The 26847-nt window shown below is 49.7% G+C and overlaps 1 protein-coding gene across 1 annotated transcript in view; it reads left to right on the top strand.

Annotated features, from left to right (window-relative positions):
* The first annotated feature begins 1805 nt into the window (after positions 1–1805).
* The window catches only part of LOC134935954 (uncharacterized), a 30982-nt gene continuing 5940 nt past the window's right edge, over positions 1806–26847 (top strand). Inside the window, exons 1-6 of the mRNA XM_063930814.1 lie at positions 1806–1967; positions 17142–17204; positions 19053–19124; positions 19207–19295; positions 19387–19441; positions 22103–22259. Coding sequence (XP_063786884.1) covers positions 1953–1967; positions 17142–17204; positions 19053–19124; positions 19207–19295; positions 19387–19441; positions 22103–22259 — 451 coding nt within the window. The 5' untranslated portion in view covers positions 1806–1952. The remainder of the gene's footprint in view (positions 1968–17141; positions 17205–19052; positions 19125–19206; positions 19296–19386; positions 19442–22102; positions 22260–26847) is intronic.

Raw genomic sequence — 26847 nt, forward strand, 5'->3', positions numbered from 1 at the left:
CGGGATGATGACGTTCGGGCGCGCTCGGGTTAACCGAGCAAGGCGGGAAGATTCGAGTCTGCCTCGGAACCGTGTAAAATGGGTGAAATTCGGGGGAGGTTCGGATCCCGAGGAACCGAACCCGCTCATCACTAATTTTAACTCCATAATTAGCCACAGGTGACTTAACAAGCACCTCAGACAATTTGATTTAACCATCTGTGCTGAGCCAATGGATTTTACCAAAAACCTGGACCATTGGTGTCTTGAGGATCGTGTTTGAGTACCTCTGGTCTAAGTCATGCTCTCATAGCTTATATTGATTATTGCAATAGGCTACTGGTCTTCCCTCAAACTAGACTTTCATCCCTAAAATCTAGTCTGCAGCAGCTGGACTGATATTCCTCAAATTCTTACTCTTCTCTCCTGCAATCGGTATTAAATACTACTCTTACTTGCACAAATGTCCATTAATCAAACTCCACCAACATGTTACTCTGCTTATCTCCAAAATATCTCCCAGCTAGACACCTGTGCTCTGTGCAAGACCTGCATCACGTATCCACAGGATAGTACCTGTTCCAGTTCATGGTTAAAGGACTTCTTTTTGGGCTGCACCTACTCTCTGGATTGGCCTCCCACACAATAAGACTTACCTCTAGTCTCCAAACTTTCCACAGTTATCTGAGAACTCTCCTTCAGGCAAACTAATATTGCATAGGAAAAGATTAAAGTAGTAAGTGGCATGGCCCACAAAAGTACAAATACCTCTACATGCCTGTCCTGCATCATTTACACCTCCCCATACCTGTCACACATCATTTAACCCATTACTGAACTTCTTAGAGACATGAACCTGAAAACTGATCTGTCTTTATTGGCCCAATAATGCTAAACCCCTCCACATGTGATTATTCATTAGGAGGGGTATATCTGAGATTCCGCATTGTGTCCTGACACTTCTACCTTACAATAAAGATTTTCTTTACCTCTACACCTGCTCAGGGGGATGCGCAAAAAAACACGCAAATTTCCTCTGAAAAAGCAATGCGCGTTTGGAGTTAAATTGCTAACTAAATTTGCGGTGTGAGTTTACAGTGAGAATGGCTTGCACGACCCAACTTACACCTAACTGGATTGACCCCCTTAGCTCACAGGTTCTCAAACTCGGTCCTCAGGACCCCACACAGTGCATGTTTTGCAGGTCTCCTCACAGAATCGCAAGTAAAATAATTAGTTCCACCTGTGGACCTTTTAAAATGTGTCAGAGTAATTAATACACCTGTGCACCTGCTGGGTTACCTGCAAAACATGCACTGTGTGGGGTCCTGAGGAAAGAGTTTGAGAACCTATGCCTTAGCTTGTTTATCTCTCGTGCAGGCCAGGATTTCATGATTCTGCAGCATAATAGCATGTTTGGTTGGAACATTTAGAAAACACTGTTCTGAGACGTGCCACTCTGATACAATTCTAAGGGAGGTGAACAGATTGAAGGCATTGTACCTGAAATGCATTCAGGTGCATTCTCGCAAGCCGGTTTCCTTGACATCCATGTAATTTGTTCTGTATGTTTCAGCCAGGATTCATAAACATTAAAAAAATAAAAAAAATAAAAATAGTGAATATTCTGGGTGGCAAACGCCAACTCTACTTTTAGCCCTATTTAATCCTATTCTGAATTGGGAATTAGAACGCAGTTCTGTTATACTGTATATCCTTACACTGTTGTCCTGCTGCACTGCAGGCTGCTCTATCTGTGTCCCAACGGCCAGGCACTGCTGGGTGGTTTGATATTGCAGGGAGGAGGAGGAGGGGTACTAGCACACAGCAGATGAGGAGGAGGAGGAGGAGAGTGATGCAGACAATACAGGGAGGAGAGAGCTAGGTGCAGAAGGACATGAATGGATGGATGGCGGACCCAGGAGAAGACAGCACGGTGACTCCGGTTCTCTCCATCAGTGTCCACTGACACCATGAGAAGCTGCAGGGTGAGTCCATGTGACTTGACACGTGCTACACATGTCATATAAACACATATATGTAGCTATCTCCAGTGTACCCCCATCAGTGTAACCACGTATGTTCCTGCGAGTTCATGGTGCAGTGAGACAACGCAGTTCCCGATTGTCCAATTCACTAAACATCCTAGTGATATTTGGTGGACCCCCTTTATTCAAGTAAACCTTAGTTACCTCTTATACCAGTAAATAAAGACACGGAGACTTGATTTTGGCAGAAAAATTGCTAGCTATTTATTTGACCCTAACCATAGCAAAACCTGTAATTGGAAAAAAGTTTGTTAAGATGCCGAATCAGCCGGCATAATGGTGGCAGAAAAAAGAACGGCTCTATTAAACTATTGTTAAACTTAAAATGGTAAACTGACCGAAACCGTCCAGCACACTATCAAAATCGGTAATAGGTGTCAACACAACCCCCACAGTGACTTCCCACCGCTCCTGGGTGCCCTGCCGCTGCCTCCCGGATGGGTGGTCGAGCGGCCATTAAGTCGATGGAGGCGAGTGCACCTAAACCATATAGCACTGAAACTTACTACCTATAAAAACCATACAACTAACAAACTGCCGTTCTTTTCCGCCGATAAATAGCCAACGAATAAAACCAGCCAAACAATTAGACGCCAATGCACTCCGTGTCAAAACACAACCTCTACCCATAGGGCGGGAGGGCGGGAAGGCAAATCACTATCAAAGAGACCCAAAATGGCCACTCCTGGCCTATATATATCCTAACCCTCCCCTTTTCCTAAGGGCTGTACTTCCTCACAGTTAGGTCCACCCCTCACAGGATGTTTAACTCATTCCTCTCCTATGTAGTCAATTCTCTCTCCTAAACATCCTAGTGATATTTGGTGGACCCCCTTTATTCAAGTAAACCTTAGTTACCTCTTATACCAGTAAATAAAGACACGGAGACTTGATTTTGGCAGAAAAATTGCTAGCTATTTATTTGACCCTAACCATAGCAAAACCTGTAATTGGAAAAAAGTTTGTTAAGATGCCGAATCAGTCGGCATAATGGTGGCAGAAAAAAGAACGGCTCTATTAAACTATTGTTAAACTTCAAATGGTAAACTGACCGAAACCGTCCAGCACCCTATCAAAATCGGTAATAGGTGTCAACACAACCCCCACAGTGACTTCCCACCGCTCCTGGGTGCCCTGCCGCTGCCTCCCGGATGGGTGGTCGAGCGGCCATTAAGTCGATGGAGGTGAGTGCACCTAAACCATATAGCACTGAAACTTACTACCTATAAAAACCATACAACTAACAAACTGCCGTTCTTTTCCGCCAAAAGCGAAGGACTCCATCCCAGAGTCCTCGCACCGCCACCATAACCTACCCTAACTCCTGCAACACTAGGAACAGATTCTCCAGGAAAAACATCATCCCCTCATTGGATAGATGTACACCATCAGACCGAAAAAGGTGACTGTCTCGGAACCGAATCCTAGGGTGGCGAACCACTTTACCTCCGTGGGCCAAGACCCACTTCGCCACTGCCCCATTCACCTTTATCCTGGCCTCATCTATTACGCGTCCGTCCTCCACACCTCGCCAACTCAACCTTGGCACCATCAGGGAAAATACCAATATACAATTGGTCCATGCTGCGGCCACCCTTGCCAGATCTTGTATCATGGCCCACCGTAACTCCAAGGAAGTCCTCTTCCCTAGGTCGTTGCCACCTAAATGGACAACCAAAACCTTGGGAACCCCATGCTTGCTGGCCTGACTGACTAGTCTACTCATCAGATCTTTCCACATCATTCCTCGCCAACCAAGCCATCTGATTCCCTGACCTCCAGGAAACCTCTGAGCCCTATCAGAGGCCAAAAACCTTGCTGCCCAAAAGACATACGAGTGGCCGACCACCCAAACGGGCAAGCCATCAGCAACACAACCTGAAGAGGAGGAAAAAAGGGTAAAATTTGTTACTAGAATTCTACGCCATAACTTGTAATTGCGTTAACCTGAAGGATCTGCCAAAAAGAAAAAAAATTTTATTGCTTCCAAATGTCGCAGCAGTCACGGCCTAGCCGATCTCACGAGCTTCTAGCTGATTTGAAGCAAAACATTAACACACGAAGGGAAAGGCAAAACAAAACAAAACGAAATTAAAGAGGGGGGGGGGGAGGGGGGGGGTATAAAAAAGGGGGTAACACATGAAGTAACTCAGCTGGAGGTGAAAGCATAAAACCTGCTGAGGGACTTATATTAGAACAGATCAGCCGAATTAATGATTAGAATTCAGTCCGTCAAGTCAGGCAAAAATCGCAAAATAACTCCAGACCCCCGCTGCCGGCTCACGCCAGCAGCAGCGAGTGGCTAATCCCTGAGTAGGATCACACACGGGTAAACAAACCAACGGACAGCAAACATGACATATGCATAAACACAAGACCAACATGATCTTACACTAATCTTAATAAGACAAACTACGCCTGAGCAAAATATCTCAGGCGACGGGGCGAATGTATCGCTTATAACAGGACGACTTCCATCGTCCCACCGCCTGGATTTGAGACCCTGAAAGACCCGCCGCCGCAGCCGCCGTCGCAGCCCCTATGCGGAAGGAGTGTGTACCGAAGTGGGAGGGGGAAAGGCCCAAGCTCGTCAGACAGCAACCCATCATCCACCGAAATTGAAACTTTGTTACTGGCAGCCCGTCATAGTGCAGCAACCACGACCCCCGACAGTCAGGCCTTACTGCCTCATATTGCACTGCCAACCGCACTGGGCATATGCTCTCCTCAAGTGCCGAAACCAAGGTGACCCATCGGCCTCTCCCCACTTGGTCCGTCTTAGAGCGTCACAATCTGCACAGCAAGGACCTCCCACTCACCACCACGTCCCCCACTAGCAAGCGCGAATCCGTTTGCTTAGAAGGCGCTACCAACTCCGATATCCTAAAGGCACCGTGGTAAGCCATGGAGAACGCCAATCTAAAAAGCAGCGATTCAAACATAGATGATGCGATGGCTCCGACCGACCCGATAATGCCCGGCAGCAAGGCCGCATCAATGGGCCGCCTCCTGTCAGGCGGCGTAGGCGCAACGCGCGCCCATCCTTTCATCGCCCTAAGCAGAATCCCACTTTTCGTCACATCGGAAACGCCCTTAATTCTGCAGAAGAACGCAATGCCAGCCAAGTACCGGGAAACCACCGCTCTAGACCTGCCCGACACATAAAGCTGCCAAATAAAAGACAGCATCATCCGATGCCCGCTCTTACCTCGTTGCTTCCGTCCTCTAGCAAATTCTTCCCATTCGCTCCAGGCTTGGTCGTAAGCTTTAAGCGTGGATGGCGCGACCGATCGCAGTGCTAGACCTTCCAGTCCGGCCCGATGACCTGCCAGACATAACCGGGACAATGAAAACTCCTTTCGTCGGCCTCGGGAGCCAACAAGCAAAACCTATCCCATTGCCCTCGTAAAAGTGCGTCAGCGACCCCATTCTCCAGACCTGGCACGTGTTGCGCGCGAAACCACACGTTCCTGCGCAGGCAAGTCAACAGCAACTGCCCTAGCACCCTTAGCACCACCAGCGATTTTGCCCTCTGGTTGTTAATCGCGTGCACCACGCCCAGATTGTCACATCTGAACAAGATGCTGCGATGTGCTAGCCGCTCGCCCCAGATTTCCAGCGCAACCATGATGGGGAAAAGTTCCAGGAGCAGAAGGTCCTTAGTCAAACCCGCTTGATGCCAGTCCGCCAGCCATGATGCCGCGCACCAAGATCCCTCTAGATAGCAACCAAAACCGGAGGCTCCCGCCGCGTCGGTAAACAGCTGCAATCTAGCGCTGTCGACCGTTGGGGCCTGCCATATGCGCACACCGTTGAAATCCTCCAGGAACGAGGCCCATACGGCCAGATCCCTTTTTATCTCACCGGACAAGCGTACAAAGTGGTGCGGTCTGGCACACCCTGCAGTCGCTCTTTCAAGCTTCCGGCAGAAAACCCTGCCCATCGGGATGACCCGACACGCAAAGTTAAACATGCCCAGCAAGGATTGCGCCTGCCGCAGCTTAACCTTGCGCGAACCCATGAAACGGCCAATGGCGTCGCGAAGCTTAGCCACTTTGTCCAAAGGCAGGCGACACGCGCCTGCCACCGTGTCGATCTCGATTCCCAGAAATGACAGGCAAGACACCGGCCCCTCCGTTTTGTCCTCGGCCACTGGCACTCCGAAGTGACAAAACAATGCTCGTATACTGAAAAGCAAGTTGCCGCATCGCGGCGAATCCGCCGGTCCCGTACAAAGGAAATCATCGAGGTAGTGGGCAACCCCGTGACCACCCGACGAAGATTCCACGCACCAATGCAGGAAGGTGCTAAAACGTTCGAAATACGAGCATGAAACGGAACATCCCATCGGCAAACATTTGTCGATCAAATATTCCGATCCATTCCGGAAGCCCATAAAGCGGAATGAGTCCGGATGGAGGGGCAGCAACCTAAAAGCGGATTCCACATCAATCTTTGCCATGAGGGCCCCAGTGCCATAGCTGCGGACCAGATCAAGCGCCTCGTCAAACGACTGATACACTACCGAGCATTGTGCCGGAGGTATGGCGTCGTTGACCGACGACCCCGCTGGGTAGGAAAGATGTTGAATCAGGCGAAAAGAACCGGGCGTTTTCTTGGGGACCACCCCCACCGGGGAGATGACTAGGTCCTCCACTGGGGGTGCTGAAAACGGCCCCTCCATCCTGCCCAGCCTGACCTCTTTATCGACCTTTTCCCGCAACACTAACGGCAATGCCCGAGCAGACTGGAGGTTTCTCTGGGCCCGAACCGTAACATCGCTCGCAACAGGCAAGCGGAAACCAAAACGAAAACCTGAATATAAAAACATGGCATCCGCCCTATTTGGATACCAATCCAACCATCTACCCATAGTATCCAACCTAATTGGCGTTGGCGCCCTGTGGAGCGCTCCCGCCGGATGCCGCTCTTGTGTAAGATTGCTTAGCACGGGGGCCCTGCCGACTACTCTTGAAGCAGGATGAGGCCGGGTGGGAACCCCCGCAATGGAGGCAAGCGTGACGGAATCGACACTGCTTGCCGTAGGAACATGCCGCGTTGTTAAACGCGAAACATAGTCCTTTCATTGCGGGCTGCCTCCCTGCCCGGACGGCCGACCTACCTGGCTTGGCCGACCCGCCGTCCGCGCCGTGCACATGGGCGGACGACCCTGCGCGGTGTCCGTCCGCCCCTGCGCTCCGGGGCTCCTTGGCCTGCTGCGAGGCCCTGGTGACCTTGAGCCAGACCTCCACGTCCTTGAACCCGAAGTCCATAACGTACAACCCGTCCTGCTTCTCCCGAAAATCCTCATCATACCTCCGCCATTCGGTACCAGCCGACGTGCGTTGCATATCATGCACGAGATGCAGGTACCGAATCACGTTCATGTGTTCCTCTGGCCTGTCCTCAAGGTAACAAGCCGCGAAAACCCAAAAACCCGCCAGCCAGTTATCGAAAGTACGGAACGCCTCGGCCCCGATGCCCTTCTTAGCAGTTGCCGCCTTGAAATCTCTTTTAGCGTCTTTGGTTAAGACGAACACATCTACGTAGTCCCCCTTACGAATCTTCCTGCGGCAGCTATCCCTAAGCCCCCGCATGACTGCGGTATATTCGCAGCGGACCACGCCTGGCAGGTCGCGTCGCTTCTTGGCCCTGCGAGAGTCCCTGCTAAGCCTCCTCCACCTCTTACGCCTCTCCTGCTGCCCCGCCGCCTTCTTTGCGTATCTAGTCGCCCTTTTCTTAGCCCTCGTCGTGCTACTGGCGCCGGACGCCGGCGATGAAAGGGAAGAGGAGGAAGAAGAGGAAGAAGAAGAAGAAGAGGAAGAAGAAGAGGAAGAGCTGCGCGAACACGAGCGCGTGCCCGAACCCGATCCTGACTGCCCCGCCTCACCTGAAGCCGTGGACTGGTCGGACCCGGATTCCTCGGGCGTGACATATGCGACATCCTCGTCCTCCGATTCCGAAAGCTCCGTCTCCACTCGATCATCTGTGGGAAGAAGAGGGGGAGAGGACCCGGCCAACCAAAGTGTCCCGCGCCTAGCCCCTCTGGGGGCTGGCGTCCTAGGTGACCGACCTTGCTCGCCCTGCTCGGGCTGCCTATGTAGCTGCGCCGCTGCCGCTCCAAGCTCCCGACATGCACGCGCAATACGCTGGGCGGGTGACGTGCCGCGTGTCCCGGATCCGCCCGCCCCCTCCCCGCTATCTAGTTCAGGGGACGCGCCCAGCGGACCCAGCGCTGCCACTACCGTGGCTAGAGCCGACGCTAGTGCGTCGGAAGGGTCAGTGCCGCTCCGAGCCACCGCGTCGTCGCCTGAAGTATGCCCGGCCCGCAGGCATGACCCCTGCAGACTCCGCTGTTCTGCTGCCATGTCGGCCCTGTGGAGAGGCGCCCGGACCCCCGGGACCCCGCGACCCGGGATCCCGCGCGGTACCGCGCCGCCCCCGGTCCCCAGTGATAGAGCCTGCAAACAGTCCCTCCCCCTCGCGGGAGCCCACCCCCCGCCGGACGGAACCCGCTCTGCCGGCAGAGTCGGCCCCGCGTCGGGGGGAAGTCCCTGCACGTCTCCTCGTGCCCCCCGCACTAGCGTTTCCTGCGCCCGCAATACCTGGTTGATCCCTGCCAGGCCCCCTCCTCTCCCGCTCTACCCCGGATTCCGGTTGTAGGGGAGAGGACTGGGGGGACAAGGAGGACCGCGGCGTCGCTGCGCGCACACGTGCGCGAGCGGCGCGGCCCGCCGCTCCCCGCCTGGGCGCCCTCAGCTGAGGTCTCCGCGCCCCCGTCTGGCGACGCCGCCAGAAGCCTGGTGACCGGCCCCGCTCGGCTCGTCCCGCACGCCCGCCCGCGACTCCCCCCCCCGCCTGGGGCCTCTACCCGGGCCCGGCAAGGGGCTCGCGTCGGGAACTGAGCGATGCGGGGAGGACGGGCGCCCGGGGCGGCGCGCCTGCGCGCGCCCACGAGCGCTCGATGTAGCCATGTCCCTGGCCAGGCCCGGAGGCGCGGGCTGCTGCCCGCCCACCTCCGGGAGACCTGTCTGCCTAGCCGCCCTTGAGCGCCGGCCGCGCCCGCTTGCTGAGGCCGGACCGGCCTCGTCGGACCCGATGGCCTGCACCCTGTGCCCCGGAACCCGTAAAAGCCCCAGTGGACGGGATGCTGCACTCGGGGGAAACTACCTCGTTCCCTGTACCAGCCCCACCGCCGGGCGCCCGGTAACGGGCCGGGGTCCCTGATCCTGCAGCAGACCAGACCTACGAGGGCGGCCAGAAGACATGGCTGGTATGCTTTTTATTAACTTGAAGCAAATTTGAAAAAGGGGTAATAAAAAAATCTCTGCACAGCAGCACTTACCCCAAGGCAAATACCCCTCACAGGATGTTTAACTCATTCCTCTCCTATGTAGTCAATTCTCTCTCCAGAGGTTGGAGGTTGTGCCTTCCAAGTACATGTATCGGGTATGTAACATGTTGTCTGCGAGTTCTGCCTCTTTAGTATGTTGCAATCTGTGGAGAGTACCTAGTCGCAGACTAAGGGGTAGATTTCATGAAGCAGTGAAAAGAGTGGAGAAGTTGCCTATGGCAACCAATCAGCATCTCCCTTGAATGCACTGGATAAAGGCTTCCTTCAAAGCTGATTGGCTGCCATAGGTAACGCCCTTTTCTCTATCGTCCTAAGTGGATGCTGGGGTTCCTGAAAAGACCATGGGGAATAGCGGCTCCGCAGGAGACAGGGCACAAAAAAGTAAAGCTTTACTAGGTCAGGTGGTGTGCACTGGCTCCTCCCCCTATGACCCTCCTCCAGACTCCAGTTAGATTTTGTGCCCGAACGAGAAGGGTGCAATCTAGGTGGCTCTCCTAAAGAGCTGCTTAGAGAAAGTTTAGTTTAGGTTTTTTTCTTTACAGTGAGTCCTGCTGGCAACAGGATCACTGCAACGTGGGACTTAGGGGGAAAGTAGTAAACTCACCTGCATGCAGAGTGGATTTGCTGCTTGGCTACTGGACACCATTAGCTCCAGAGGGATCGAACACAGGCCCAGCCGTGGAGTCCGGTCCCGGAGCCGCGCCGCCGACCCCCTTGCAGATGCTGAAGCGTGAAGAGGTCCGGAAACCGGCGGCTGAAGACTCCTCAGTCTTCATAAGGTAGCGCACAGCACTGCAGCTGTGCGCCATTTTCCTCTCAGCACACTTCACTGGGCAGTCACTGAGGGTGCAGAGCGCTGGGGGGGGGCGCTCTGAGAGGCAAATATAAACCTTATACAAGGCTAAAAATACCTCACATATAGCCCATAGGGGCTATATGGAGATATTTAACCCCTGCCTGACTGGAAAAATAGCGGGAGAAGAACCCGCCGAAAAAGGGGCGGGGCCTATCTCCTCAGCACACGGCGCCATTTTCTGTCACAGCTCCGCTGGTCAGAACGGCTCCCAGGTCTCTCCCCTGCACTGCACTACAGAAACAGGGTAAAACAGAGAGGGGGGGCACATTAATGGCTATATATATATATATTAAAGCAGCTATAAGGGAGCACTTAATATAAGGATATCCCTTGTATATATAGCGCTTTGTGGTGTGTGCTGGCAGACTCTCCCTCTGTCTCCCCAAAAGGGCTAGTGGGTCCTGTCTTCATTAGAGCATTCCCTGTGAGTTTGCGGTGTGTGTCGGTACGTGGTGTCGACATGTATGAGGACGATATTGGTGTGGAGGCGGAGCAATTGCCAAATATGCAGATGTCACCCCCCAGGGGGTCGACACCAGAATGGATGCCTTTATTTGTGGAATTACGTGATGGTTTATCTTCCCTTAAACAGTCAGTTGAGGACATGAGGCGGCCGGACAATCAATTAATGCCTGTCCAGGCGCCTCAAACACCGTCAGGGGCTGTAAAACGCCCTTTGCCTCAGTCGGTCGACACAGACCCAGACACGGGCACTGATTCCAGTGACGACGGTAGAAATTCAAACGTATTTTCCAGTAGGGCCACACGTTATATGATTTTGGCAATGAAGGAGACGTTACATTTAGCTGATACTACAGATACCGTAAAACAGGGTATTATGTATGGTGTGAAAAAACTACAAACAGTTTTTCCTGAATCAGAAGAATTAAATGACGTGTGTGATGAAGCGTGGGTTGCTCCTGATAAAAAGTTGATAATTTCAAAAAAAGTTATTGGCATTATACCCTTTCCCGCCAGAGGTTAGGGCGCGCTGGGAAACACCCCCTAAGGTGGACAAGGCGCTCACACGCTTATCCAAACAAGTGGCGTTACCCTCTCCTGAGACGGCCGCACTTAAGGATCCATCAGATAGAAAGATGGAAGTTATTCAAAAGAATATATACACACATGCAGGTGTTATACTACGACCAGCTATAGCAACTGCCTGGATGTGCAGTGCTGGAGTAGTTTGGTCAGAATCCCTGATTGAAAATATTGATACCCTAGATAGGGACAATGTTTTACTGTCGTTAGAACAAATAAAGGATGCATTTATCTATATGCGTGATGCACAGAGGGATATTTGCACACTGGCATCTCGGATGAGTGCTATGTCCATTTCAGCCAGAAGAGCCTTATGGACACGACAGTGGACAGGCGATGCGGATTCAAAACGTCACATGGAGGTTTTGCCGTATAAAGGGGAGGAGTTATTTGGAGTTGGTCTATCAGACTTGGTGGCCACGGCTACTGCCGGGAAATCCACTTTTTTACCTCAAGTCACTCCCCAACAGAGAAAGGCACCGACCTTTCAACCGCAGCCTTTTCGCTCCTACAAAAATAAGAGAGCAAAGGGCTTGTCGTACCTGCCACGAGGCAGAGGAAGAGGGAAGAGACACCAACAGGCAGCTCCTTCCCAGGAACAGAAGCCCTCCCCGGCTCCTGCAAAAACCTCAGCATGACGCTGGGGCCTCTCAAGCGGACTCGGGGACAGTGGGGGGCCGTCTCAAAAATTACAGCGCGCAGTGGGCTCACTCGCAGGTAGACCCCTGGATCCTGCAGATAATATCTCAGGGGTACAGGTTGGAATTAGAGACGGATCCTCCTCATCGTTTCCTGAAGTCTGCCTTACCAACCGTCTCTTCCGAAAGGGAGAGGGTGTTGGAAGCCATTCACAAGCTGTACGCTCAGCAGGTGATAGTCAAAGTACCCCTATTACAACAAGGAAAGGGGTATTATTCCACTCTATTTGTGGTACCGAAGCCGGATGGCTCGGTAAGGCCTATTCTAAATCTGAAGTCCTTGAACCTCTACATAAAAAAGTTCAAGTTCAAGATGGAGTCACTCAGAGCAGTGATAGCGAACCTGGAAGAAGGGGACTTTATGGTATCCTTGGACATCAAGGATGCGTATCTACACGTTCCGATTTACCCCGCACACCAGGGGTACCTCAGGTTCATTGTTCAAAACTGTCACTATCAGTTTCAGACGCTGCCGTTCGGATTGTCCACGGCGCCTCGGGTCTTTACCAAGGTAATGGCCGAGATGATGATTCTTCTTCGAAGAAAAGGCGTATTAGTTATCCCATACTTGGACGATCTCCTAATAAGGGCAAGGTCCAGAGAACAGCTGGAGACAGCTTTAGCACTATCTCAAGAGGTGCTAAGACAACACGGGTGGATTCTGAATATTCCAAAATCCCATTTAATCCCGACAACTCGTCTGCTGTTCCTAGGAATGATTCTGGACACGGTTCAGAAAAAGGTTTTCCTTCCAGAGGAAAAAGCCAAGGAGTTATCCGATCTGGTCAGGAACCTCCTAAAACCAGGAAAAGTGTCAGTACATCAATGCACAAGAGTCCTGGGAAAAATGGTGGCTTCTTACGAAGCAATTCCATTCGGCAGATTCCATGCAAGAATATTCCAAAGGGATCTGTTGGACAAATGGTCAGGGTCGCATCTGCAGATGCACCTGCGAATAACCCTGTCACCAAAGACAAGGGTGTCACTTCTGTGGTGGTTGCAGAAGGCTCACCTATTAGAAGGCCGCAGATTCGGCATTCAGGATTGGATCCTGGTGACCACGGACGCCAGCCTGAGAGGCTGGGGAGCAGTCACACAAGGAAGAAACTTCCAGGGAGTATGGACGAGTCTGGAAAAGTCTCTTCACATAAACATTCTGGAACTAAGAGCAATCTACAATGCTCTAAGCCAGGCGGAACTTCTCCTGCAAGGAAAGCCGGTGTTGATTCAGTCGGACAACATCACGGCGGTCGCCCATGTAAACAGGCAGGGCGGCACAAGAAGCAGGAGTGCAATGGCAGAAACTGCCAAGATTCTTCGCTGGGCGGAGAATCACGTGATAGCACTGTCAGCAGTGTTCATCCCGGGCGTGGACAACTGGGAAGCAGACTTCCTCAGCAGACACGATCTTCATCCGGGAGAGTGGGGTCTACATCCAGAAGTCTTCAACATGTTAATAGACCGTTGGGAAAGACAAATTGTAGACATGATGGCGTCTCGCCTCAACAAGAAACTGGACAAATATTGCGCCAGGTCAAGAGATCCACAGGCAATAGCTGTGGACGCACTGGTAACTCCTTGGGTGTACCAGTCAGTGTATGTGTTTCCTCCTCTGCCGCTCATACCAAAGGTATTGAAGATCATACGGCAAAGAAGAGTAAGAACAATACTAGTGGTTCCGGATTGGCCGAGAAGGACTTGGTATCCGGAACTTCAAGAGATGCTCACGGACGAACCGTGGCCTCTACCTCTGAGAAGGGACCTGCTACAGCAGGGTCCCTGTCTTTTTCAAGACTTACCGCGGCTGCGTTTGACGGCATGGCGGTTGAACGCCAGATCCTAAAAGGGAAAGGCATTCCAGAAGAAGTCATTCCTACCTTGATTAAGGCACGGAAGGAAGTCACCGTGAAACATTATCACCGCATTTGGCGAAAATATGTAGAGTGGTGCGAGGATCGGAGGGTTCCGACGGAGGAATTCCAACTGGGTCGTTTCCTACATTTCCTGCAATCAGGATTATCTATGGGTCTCAACTTGGGATCCATTAAGGTTCAAATTTCGGCCCTGTCAATATTCTTCCAAAAAGAATTGGCCTCTGTCCCTGAGGTCCAGACTTTTGTCAAGGGAGTACTGCATATACAGCCTCCTGTGGTGCCTCCGGTGGCACCGTGGGATCTAAATGTAGTTTTAGATTTCCTCAAATCCCATTGGTTTGAACCATTGAAAAAGGTGGATTTGAAATATCTCACATTGAAAGTGACTATGTTACTAGCCCTGGCCTCTGCCAGGAGAGTATCTGAATTGGCGGCTTTATCTTATAAAAGTCCTTATCTAATCTTCCATTCGGATAGGGCAGAACTGCGGACTCGTCCGCATTTTCTCCCTAAAGTGGTATCAGCATTTCATCTGAACCAACCTATTGTGGTGCCTGCGGCCACTAGCGACTTGGAGGACTCCAAGTTGTTGGACGTTGTCAGAGCCTTAAAAATATACATTGCAAGGACGGCTGGAGTCAGAAAATCTGACTCGCTGTTTATATTGTATGCACCCAACAAGTTGGGTGCACCTGCTTCTAAGCAGTCGATTGCTCGTTGGATTTGTAACACAATTCAACTTGCACATTCTGTGGCAGGCCTGCCACAGCCTAAAACTGTAAAAGCCCACTCCACAAGGAAGGTGGGCTCATCTTGGGCGGCTGCCCGAGGGGTCTCGGCATTACAACTCTGCCGAGCAGCTACGTGGTCGGGGGAGAACACGTTTGTAAAATTTTACAAATTTGATACCCTGGCAAAGGAGGACCTGGAGTTCTCTCATTCGGTGCTGCAGAGTCATCCGCACTCTCCCGCCCGTTTGGGAGCTTTGGTATAATCCCCATGGTCTTTTCAGGAACCCCAGCATCCACTTAGGACGATAGAGAAAATAAGAATTTACTTACCGATAATTCTATTTCTCGGAGTCCGTAGTGGATGCTGGGCGCCCATCCCAAGTGCGGATTATCTGCAATACTTGTACATAGTTATTGTTAACTAATTCGGGTTATTGTTAAGGAGCCATCTTTAAGAGGCCCTTTCTGTTGTCATACTGTTAACTGGGTTTAGATCACAAGTTGTACGGTGTGATTGGTGTGGCTGGTATGAGTCTTACCCGGGATTCAAAATGCCTCCCTTATTGTGTATGCTCGTCCGGGCACAGTACCTAACTGGAGTCTGGAGGAGGGTCATAGGGGGAGGAGCCAGTGCACACCACCTGACCTAGTAAAGCTTTACTTTTTTGTGCCCTGTCTCCTGCGGAGCCGCTATTCCCCATGGTCTTTTCAGGAACCCCAGCATCCACTACGGACTCCGAGAAATAGAATTATCGGTAAGTAAATTCTTATTTTCTCCACTCTTTTCAGTGCTTCATGAATAGCCCCTATAGGGATTATTTACCAGAAGGCAAAGGGCCCCATCACCGGTTCTCGTACCGCCGCTATACCTGCCCTGCTGTCGCCGCCTCATTGGTCGGATGGGAATCTGGGCTGGCACATGTGCAAACGTTAACCCTTACCTCTCTGGGCCAGTATGAGCAATATCTCAGCTGCTGCAACAAAATGTTTTTTATTTTTTATTTTATTTTTTGGTAAATTGCAGCAAGATAGGACCGCAGTTGTCAGGTGAGACCTGGGGTTATAAAAAGAGACCCCATAAAAGACAAAGGGGAAAAAAAAATCATATATATAGTGATATTACCCTCTCTAACTAGATGAACTGTGGGCCCCCTCCTCTATGCCCCACAGTATTTACCTGACACCCAGCCCCCCTCTCTGGTGAGTCCTTTGGGCAAATGAGCCTAACAAATGTTTCAGGTGAATGCTGCTGACCAAAACTATTGCCCATCACATAGGGGATTTTACCATAAATTCGTGCCTGGTGCTCAAAGGGGTTGTAACCAATGGCAACCAATTGGGGTCTAGCTATCGTCTTCCCAGAGAAAATGAAGTCAAATGTCTCATTGGTTGCTATGAGTTACAGCACATATGGCCAAACAGCCTCCATATTTACAGTGTATATATACTGTATATACTGTACTGTGCAAAAGTTTTAGGCAGGTGTGGGAAAAATGCGACAGAGTAAGAATGCGTTGGAAACTAGAAGTGTTAAAAGTTTATTTTTTTTAAAATTAACAAAATGCAAAGTGAATGAACAGAAGAGAAGTCTAAATCAAATCTATGGGGCAGATGTATTAACCTGGAGAAGGCATAAGGAAGTGATAAACCAGTGATATGTACAAGGTGATAAACACACCAGCCAATCAGCTCCCATATGTAAATTAACAGTTACGAGCTGATTGGCTGGTGCATTATCACCTTGCACTTAACACTGCTTTATCACTGGTTTATCACATCCTTATGCCTTCTCCAGGTTAATACATCTGCCCCAATATTTGGTGTCACCGCCCTTTGCCTTCAAACAGCATAAATTCCTCTAGGTACACTTGCACACAGTTCTTGAAGGAAATCGGCAGGGAGGTTGTTCCAAACATCTTGGAGAACTAATCACAGATGATCTGTGGATGTAGGCTTGCTCAATCCTTCTGTCTCTTCATGTAATCCCAGACAGACTCGATGATGTTGAGATCAGGGCTCTGTGGGGGCCATATCGTCACTTCCAGGACTCCTTGTTCTTCTTTACACTAAATATAGTTCTTAATGACATTGGCTGTGTGTTTGGGGTATATATATAAAAAATAAGACCAGATGTGGTCACAGCCGATTGGGTCGGGTGTCCTGGATGCCCCTATGGCTAGTTAGACATGGAAAAGTGACATTACACACCTCAGCCTGCTCACTATTGTGACAAAGGCCACCCCTGCCATGGCGCCCCCTAGTGTTACCACACGTGGTTACCAGCCTGCGGTACTGGTTGCTAACCCACACTTTACCAGGTAAACTGAGCTAATAAAAAATAGTTTTTTTAAGTAAAACGGGAAAATATTTGTGATGCTCCGTGAGGGAGGCAATTTTTTCCCCACAGGGACTGGCAGTAGAAGGGTTAATCATTAATTGCTGTTAGCGACATTGTGGTCACAATATTTCTGCATTTTAAGTGTGCATGATGTGAATGTCAGTGTCACCATGCCTGTGCGTAAATGTAATAAGTACGGTGCGTTTTGTGTCCCTATAGGATGCGGAACAGCAGAGGCTGCAGAAGTTCCTCTCCGACCTGGCTCTGCTGGGGTCATTACAGGTGAGAGCCTCTCCCTCTCTCTCACATATGTCTGCACTGATAAAGAACACAATTATACACAAAGTGCGAATCCCAATCTGGACGCATTGTGTCAACCAGCAGGCGATACTGTAATAGTGTAGAGTGGTTCGGGATAAGACAGCAAATGGTATCACAGCCCAGTGTAGTGTACAAAGGACATCACATTACTTGGCATGGCAGCAATATGTAATAGATGTTAGAATGGAAAGGCAGATAGTGGATGGGTTCAGGAGATGTCGCACCCAGGGGGTAATTAGAAGTTGATCGCAGCAGCAAATTTGTTAGCAGTTGGGCAAAACCATGCTGCACTGGGGGGGGGGGGGGGGTTTAGATATGGGGGGGCAGATGTAACATGTGCAGAGAGCGTTCGATTTGGGTGGGTTATTTTGTTTCTGTGCGGGGTAAATACTGGCTGCTTTATTTTTACACTGCAATTTAGATTTCCGTTTGAACACACCACACCCAAATCTAACTCTCTCTGCACATGTTACATCTGCCCCACCTGCACTGCTCATGGGGGGTGATTCAGAGTTGATCGTAGCTGTGCTAAATTTAGCACAGCTACGATCAGGGACACTGACATGCGGGGGGACGCCCAGCACAGGGCTAGCTCGCCCCGCATGTCAGGCCCTACCCCGTTGCAGAAGTACAACAGCATTGCACAGCGGCGCTGCTTTTGTACAGTCTGGGCACGCCTGCGTTTCCTGGACCGCGCCCCCTAAACGGCCGCCAGCCCGCACCCTCCCGCCCAGCGACCGCCTCTGCCTGTCAATCAGGCAGAGGCGATCGCTAGCCTAAGACAGCCATCGGCTGCCTGCCATGTGTCGGCACACTGCAGCGCCGGCGCCAACGCAGTTTACACCCGATCGCTGCTGCGATTGGGTCTGAATGACCTCCACGGTTTTGCCCATCTGCTAACGATCAGGTCTGAATTATGCCCTAGATGCAGTAAAGCTTACAACAGCTGTGCTGCATTTACCAAGTGGGGAGGAGGACCCCTTACTAAAGAGGCTGCTCACCAGCCCATCCGAGAAGCCAAACCTGACCCCACATTTATTGTGGCAGGAATATCCGAAATCCCTCTGGGCAAACACTATCAGAGCATCTAGGACATGTGATAAGAGGTCTGTATAAGACTTGCTTGCACTCGCTGACGGATATACCGTATGTGTCCTATCACCTTGGTGGGCGCACTTACCTTCTCTAGCAATGAAGACACAGGCTGAGTCTCCCTTATCCGAAAATCTCCAAAGTCTGAAACTGTTTGGGTGCTGACTTCAGCCTGTGTGTATGTATAAGGTGTATATGAAGCTCAGGGGTCTATGTACTAAGACTTGGAGACAGATAAAGTGAATGGCGATATTGGGGTCTATTTACTAAGCCTTGGATGGAGATAAAGTACCAGCCAATCAGCTTCTAACTGTCATGTCACCGTCTGGGTTTGAAAAATGACAGTTAGCAGCTGATTGGCTGGTACTTTATCTCCGTCCACTTTATCTGCAGCCAAGGCTTAGTAAATAGACCCCAAAGTACCACCCAATCAGCTCTTAACTGTCATTTTTTCAAACACAGCCTGTAACATGACCGCTAGGAGCTGATTGGGTGGTACTTTAAAACTCTCCACTTTATCGCCCTCCAAGCCTTAGTACATAGACCCCATAACTAAATACTGAGATTTGTCACCAATCCCAATGCGTCTCTCATTATGTATATACAAATATTCCAAAATCCCCAAAAATCTAAAGCACTTTTGGTCCCAAGCATTTGGGCTAAGGGGTACTCAACGAGAGCATTAACATTTACACGGCCTATGTGTCCCTTGTCCAGGGTTTCCGATACTTCCAGCCCTGGCTGAGGGGGAGAGAGGAGATTCTGCTGACTGTGGTGAACGATGACCTGGTGAGTATCCGTCTCTGGCGATGACCGGCCTACTGCCAAACCCAACAGCTTCTTATGCCCTCTCGCACTGTCTGCTTCTCAGAGCTGCCCACCGGTGCCCTCTTCAGGGTCTCTCAGCAGTGACACCAGCTGTAACCTATCTACCTATGGCAGTGACCCGTCCACACCTCGGTATATACACTCTACGTTCTTTGATCACTTGTAGATCCATGCTAGAACTGCTTTATCTCCTGCTAATCACTATCTCTCTCTCGTTCCCCAGATCCTCCGCTCTGCTACCTCCCGCCTCTCCTTGTGACAGAGAAATTGCTATTCCGGTAAGAGTCACCATGAAGACCCTTTCTCACGGTTCTATTCTCTTTATCCAGCATTATTCATCCATCAGCACCTAGACCGCCGGTTTCTTGCTGTCCTGCACTAGTGATGCATAACGTCATCTGCAGACCATCAACCATCCACATGGCAGGCTAACATTTCTCTACTTCAACCTACAGCTAGTCTTTTTCCCTTGCAGCTAGTCTTGCCTGCAGTCTGCAACTCAACCATAATCTTCCTGTTCCTTTGCACCCCAGTTGTATCTTAACCCTAATCTTCCTTATCTGCTGCACATGAACCCGAAATCATCAATTTCCCCTGTACAACGCTCCTCATCTGTTATTCCAACAACGCACCCCAGTGGCAAACGCAGGATTTGCATGGGGGGGTTTCCAGAACTGGGCGGAGCCAATCACGGGGGTGGGGACTGAGGTGACCCAGTATATGCTGGGTCCGTAAAACTAGTGTGTCTGTGTGTGTGTGTGTGTGTGTGTGTGTGTGTGTATATATATATATATATATATATATATATACATATATCTACACACACACACACACATATATATATATATATATATATATATATATATACACACACATACATATACACGGGTGGTCTTCAGTATGCCGGCGGTCGGGCTCCCGGCGACCAGCATACCGGCGCCGGGAGCCTGACCGCCGGCATACCGACACTTATTCTACCTCGTGGGGGTCCACGACCCCCCTGGAGGGAGAATAGAATAGTGTGGCGCGCGTAGCGTGGCGAGCGCAGCGAGCCCGCAAGGGGCTCATTTGCGCTCGCCACACTGTTGGTAAGCCGGCGGCCGGCCTCCCGGCGCCGGTATGCTGGTCGCCGGGAGGCCGGCCGCCGGGAGATCGTAGTGAACCCATATACACATATACATAGCATATTAAACATGCATACACATATATATACACACACACACACATACAGTACACATATATATATACACATGTATATATATATATCATATGTGTGTGTGTGTGTTTGTATGTATGTATGTATGTATGTATATACATGTGTTTATATGTAGGCACATGGATATATATGTACTATAATTAAAATAAAGTAAACTTTTACTGCACTTGCAAGTGCCACCAGGAAGACAGCAGGCTGCAGAGGACGCTAGACAGTCATTAATAATACTCATGCAGCTAGAAAAAAAAAATCTTTTTTTTTTTTTTTTTTTAGTGGAGGGGGGTTTCTGGGTACTCGGAAACCCCCCCTGGGTGCGCCACTGCACCCTTTATTCTTTTCTCCGGCAAGCTATGGGGCACATTTATAAAAGCGTGGAGAGAGATAAAGTGGATGGAGATATGGTACCAGCCAATCAGCTCCTAACCGCCGCGTTACAGGCTGTGTTTGAAAAATGACAGGAGCTGATTGTCTGGCACTTTTTCCCTCTCCAAGCTTTGACACATGTATCTTAATTCTCATGGCTTCCTTTTATTGCACCAAAACCTTCAACACCTCCAGCTCCTGCATCACAAACCTCCTCATCGTCATCTTCAGCTGCAATACCACAATTCCCATCATCCTCTACTTCCCCACAATTCTCTATTCCTGCACCATAATTTCCATCATTATTTTCTTTTAGTGCATGACAGTCTTCTTCTATGTCATGCACCATAATATTCACCTCCTACTTCTCATGTGCCACTATATTCACCCCACCCTCCCCTTCTCTTGTTCTCTTGCACCACAATATTCCTTATCATAATCTTCATATTATACTTATTGTTTCCAGAAACACAATCTATTTCCACATCTCCTCCTGCACTAAGGCCCTCATTCCGAGTTGTTCGCTCGCTAGCTGCTTTTAGCAGCATTGCACACGCTAAGCCGCCGCCTACTGGGAGTGAATCTTAGCATAGCAGAATTGCGAACGCAAGATTAGCAGAATTGCGAATAGAAATTTCTTTGCAGTTTCCGAGTAGTTCGAGACTTACTCTGCCACTGCGATCAGCTCAGTCAGTTTCGTTCCTGGTTTGACGTCACAAACACACCCAGCGTTCGCCCAGACACTCCCCCGTTTCTCCAGACACTCCCGCATTTTTCCCAGAAACGCCAGCGTTTTTCCGCACACACCCATAAAAGGGCCAGTTTCCGCCCAGAAACACCCACTTCCTGTCAATCACGCTAAGATCACCAGAACGATCAAAAATCTTCGTTACGCCGTGAGTAAAATACCAAACTTTTGTGCTAATTTTCTTGGCGCAGGCGCACTGCGAACATTGCGCATGCGCAGTTTGCGACGAATCGCTCCGTATCGAAAAAAAATAACGAGCGAACAACTCGGAATGACCCCCAATGAGTCCACAATATTCTCTTCTGTTGTCTTTCTAAGACTTCATTTCAATCTTCTTCTTCTTCTTCCTCTCCTCCATAACCCTGATCTCTTTGTCTATACATGAAAACCAATCTTGTCCTTTTTTTTCGTCTTATTTCCCCTCTTTTTTCCCTCTGCACCTCAATCCGAAATGTGCCTGAAAACTGATCTTCTTCTCGATGCCTAGATAGAGTGCCAGTATCATTCCCCATATATAACCCCAATACATATCTTTCCATGTACATCAGTTGTTGTGATGTTCTTCTTCTGCCTTTCTCTATCACCATCTTTCTTCCCGCTCTGTCATTTCAGGAAACGCACTGCACTCTTTTCTTGCTGGCCGCATACGCCAAGTACGGCCGCCCATACGTCTGGGTGAGGTCCAACCATCAGCGTTTTACTGGCGCAGAACTCTACGACAAAGACTCGCCGCTGGCCCTGCCGTCTTACTCTGAGTGGGACACTAAAGGTGAATCAGATGTTCTATACGTGAAAGCCACCGTTCTGTGCTAGCAAATGTCTGAGGAGATGATAAAAGAGGTAACACCAGACCCCCATCTCTAAAAGACCCTTGGTCACTTGTAGTGTTTTCCTTCCCGTCAGAAACACGGGTCGGTTAATCATCAGCGCGTCAGCTCATTACACAAGTTCTACAAACTTCCTGATGCAGCAATGGAACTGAGCTGTGGTACAAAGCATGTCAATTACATAAATAATAACACTAACACCGAAATCTGTTGCCCCAGTTGATGCTGTAGATGTGGGAAAATGGCTTCTCTCAGACCGCACGTGTTTCTGGCACACAGAGAAGGAAAGGGACTGCAGTTTGCATGGTCACCAGGTACAGCATATGGGCCTGGAAACGGGTCCATCACACAAGACATTTCTGCATCAGAAGCAGAGGTGGGCCATCCATTCGGGGTCCTATTCCAGCTCTGATTGGGAGTAGGGATTGACGAATCCGTTGAACCAATTTGGAAATTTAGAAAAAGTAAAGCAATTTGCAAACCAGAACCTGGAAAAGTAAACAGTCAGTGCACATGTTACATGGGGCAATTACCATCTCTGTCCCCGTGGGAATCAGTGGCTACTATGGAAAGACTACTGGCCAAGTTACAGAATACTTTGTCTGCTATCAGTGGAATCTAATATCCTGGAATGCCAAAGGGCACTTAGGGGCTAACTCAGACCTGATCGATTCTCTACGGATTTGCAGAGGTTTGCGATCGGATAGTTGCTTCCCAGACAGAGTGACTACCCGCGCAAGTCTGCGTACGCCGTGCGAAAATCTCTGAGAACGCCAGCCAGCTGAAAATCCGTTCAGAACTCACTCACCATCAAATGATGTTTCCAGTGTGTGCGCAGCCCAGGACCTACTCCTACAGCGCGATACACACAGGCTGATCTGACGTCACACACCCGCCCCTAAAAACGCTTGGGAACGCCTGCGTTTTTCCTGACACTCCCAGAAAACGGCCAATTACCACCCCCAAACTTCCTCTTCCTGTCACTCAGCCTGCCTACGCCTAATGATCAAAAAAATTGCTGGATACTTTCGCAGTTTGGCCTCGCACCTGCACACTTAGATCCGTACATACGCATAATCGTGCACCTTGCAAATTCACACAACAGAGATCAGGTGTGAATTAGACCCTTAGGACCCTATTCAGTAAGGATGCTGCTTTTTAGCAGAATTTGCAATCCATTTGTTCGCATGCTGTGGGCCGCCCATTGCAGAGCAAGACCACCCAGCGTGATAATCGCTGCACCCCCTCTGAGACCATGCTGAAATTGCAGTCAAAAGTAGGGAAGCCTCCTGCCGGTGCAGCCTGGCTGCGACGGCAGGAAGGCCGCCGCCATCTTTCTTTTTTTATGCAAATTGTGTTTTATTGACAAAGAGATAACAACACACAGCACAAAAGAGTTGCATATAATACAAGAATTAGTGTAACAGGTGCTGACATTTTAAACGTAGACTGAGAATACAAAAAAAAACAAAAAAAACAAAAGTAATGTTTGATATTAGTAGCCTGCGTGACTTAAGGTAATAAACTGCGTTATCTTCAAGTAGTAATAACAAGAAAAAATAGAACACACAGGAAGCAGAAAGAATAGACAAGATAAGGGAAAGATAGAGAAAAGAGGAAGAGAAAAGAACCGCTATCACCATCGCGACCCCAAGATGTCGTAGGGGAGGGGAGTCGCAGAAAGGTTTTGTATTCCTGCGTACCCTTGAATTTCAGCCAATCAAACCAGACGGCTGCAAATCGAGAGGCAGACTGTCCGGAAGAAGACGTCAAGTCTTCCATTGCCATATAGTAATCGATTCTTTGGAACCACTTAACAATGGGAGGTTGTGTCTGGGATCTCCAGAAGCATGGAATGGTCGCCCTGGTGGCATTCATTAAGTGTCGCAATAGAGAATTTTTAAACTGGGATAGAGGAAGGTTAATTAAGTTAAGTAGCCAAAACTCAAAACTCAGGTGTCTCTGGTATAGGGAGCCCGGTGATACGCCTGGTTATAGAGTGGACCTGTTGCCAGAACGAAGCCAGTCCCGGGCACCACCACCAAATAAGGCAAGGAGTGCCGCAAGACCGGCCACACCTCAGCAGACATCCGGAACACTCGGAAACATGTGGTGGACTCGGTCCGGGCACTTATACCATCTCGATACCACTTTGTATTGAGTCTCTAAAACTTGAAGTGAAGGCGAACTGGCAAATGTGAACTGAAAAATGCGGGACCATTGGTCAGATGTCAACTCCCTACCCAGGTCCTCATGCCACGCTGTTACGAATGCCAGGGGTCGAGTGGGAGTGCTCGCGAGGCATTGTCTGTATAACAAAGATATTATGTGTCGCGGCAGGTTCTCAGAGAGACACAAGGATTCGAAAACCGTCGGCCTCCATCCCACCGCGCGAGCCAGTGTTGCAGCAACATAATGCCGAATTTGTAGATAAGCCCAAAAAGAATTAGGCGGTAGACTACAAGATCGTTGCAAGTCTGCGCAGGGATGGAATCCCGTCGGCCCAATCAGGTGACTCAACCGAGAAATGCCAGCTTTAGCCCATACTGATGTCGGAGACATAGAGAGAGGATTCGCGGGTAGGTCTGGATTGAACAATAAAGGCATCGCAAGGAGGGGCTCGGGCTGAAAGAATCTAAGTACCTAAATTTCTTCCATATCTTAAGAGTCGAGTATAGGGTGGGATGTTTTATGCGTGGAATTTTTTAAAGCCAGGGGAGGATAAGTAAAGGAGTACCCACGGACGATTCAGCTATTAGCGGCCACTGCTTAGTGTAGACTGTAGGGGGATCTGGACATATCAAGGACAATAAAGTGAGGTAATTGTAGGCCCCCTTCCTTACGAGTACGTGTCAGTGTGAATTGGGAGAGTCGGTGCCCTCTCTGCCCCAAAATAAAACGGCCAACAGATGACTGCAAAGTAGTGAAAAAGGAAGTAGGCACTGTTATGTTATGTGCAATGTTTGCAGGAGATACAAGACCTTAGGGAGAATTGTCATCTTCACCGTGTTAATGCTCCCCAGCCAAGTAAGTTGGAGTGTAGACCATTTATGAAGGTCCGTAGTAATCTTATGCAGTAGGGGAAGAAAATTTACCCGGTATAAATCAGTAAGGTCTTTAATCAAGAGAACTCCCAGGTAGGGAGGCCAATCCCGGGCCGTTTTTTCAATCCCGGGATTCGGGATTGAAAAACGGTCAATCCCGGGATTCCCGGGATTGCAGTAGGGACCAGTGAAGGTTGTAGGGAGCAGCGCTGGAGGGAGGGTGTAGGTAGTGGTGCGGGAGGTAGGGAGGGTGTAGGCGTTGAAATATTCAAGGCAACAGACTTAGTGAAATTTACCTTGAAATTGGAAAGCAAGTTGAACGTATCAAATTCTTGCATAAGGGCTAGGAGGGAAGTCACCGGGTCTGTCAGAGTAGCTAAAAGGTCATCCGCATACAGTGCTAATTTGTGGTCCCGCTTTCCGGCCCATACACCGTGGATATTCGGGTTAGCCCAAATTGCTCTCGCGAGTGCCTCCATGCAGAGAACAAATATGAGCGGGGACAAGGGGCATCCCTGTCTCGTTCCGTTCCGTATCAAAAAGGGAGCAGAGAGGGCACCATTCACTCGGACCTTAGCTGAAGGTAACTTATAAAGAGCTAATATACGACTAAGACAGGTCGGACCCAGACCCATGTGCTCAAGCAAACCAACCATGAACTGCCAATCAATTCTGTCAAAGGCCTTCTCCGCGTCAGTGGACAAGAGGACCATATGGGAGGACCCGCTTTGAGCAAGGTGGATAAGATCTATAACTTTGGAAGTATGATCCTTAGCCTCAAGTCCCAGTATAAAACCCACCTGATCCCCATGAACCACCGACGGGAGAAGGTGGCCCAAACGACCCGCAAGCAGTTTACCAAAAAGTTTAATGTCGCAATTCAGGAGGGAAATAGGTCGGTAGCTCGAGCATTGGGTGGGATCCTTACCCTCTTTTGGGATCACAGTTATATGTGCTTCCAGGGTCTGCGGAGAAAAGCCTTTCTTGGCAGAGATGGAATTGCACGCCTTCAAGAAGAGAGGTAATAGGGATTGTTTAAAGGTTTTATAGTATCCGACCGGGAAGCCATCCGGGCCCGGACTCTTCCCAGCCGGTGTTGCCGCCAGTGCGGTTTCCAGCTCATCTATGGTAAAGGGGTGATCCATAGCATCCAGATCCGATGTAGGAAGTCTTGGAAAATCAACCTCCGCTAGATACCTCTGTATCAGTAGTAGTACCTTCAAATCAGAGGTGGCCTGAGGAGTTTGATCCTTCCGAAGATTATAGAGAGATTCATAATAGTTTTGGAAGGAGTGAGCAATCTGAGGCAATGTATATGCAGCGCGGCCCCCCGACTCCTTGATAGAATGAATATAAGACCGCAGCCTTTGTGCCCTTAACGCCCTAGCGAGCATAGCGCCCGGTTTGTTACCCCACAAATAAAATTTATGGCGACATTTAGTCATTCCCAATTTTGTTTTATCCCATAAGAATGTGTTCAGGGCTT

This window comes from Pseudophryne corroboree, chromosome 6 (genome assembly GCF_028390025.1).
Source record: "Pseudophryne corroboree isolate aPseCor3 chromosome 6, aPseCor3.hap2, whole genome shotgun sequence".
In the NCBI taxonomy this organism is placed as follows: domain Eukaryota; kingdom Metazoa; phylum Chordata; class Amphibia; order Anura; family Myobatrachidae; genus Pseudophryne; species Pseudophryne corroboree.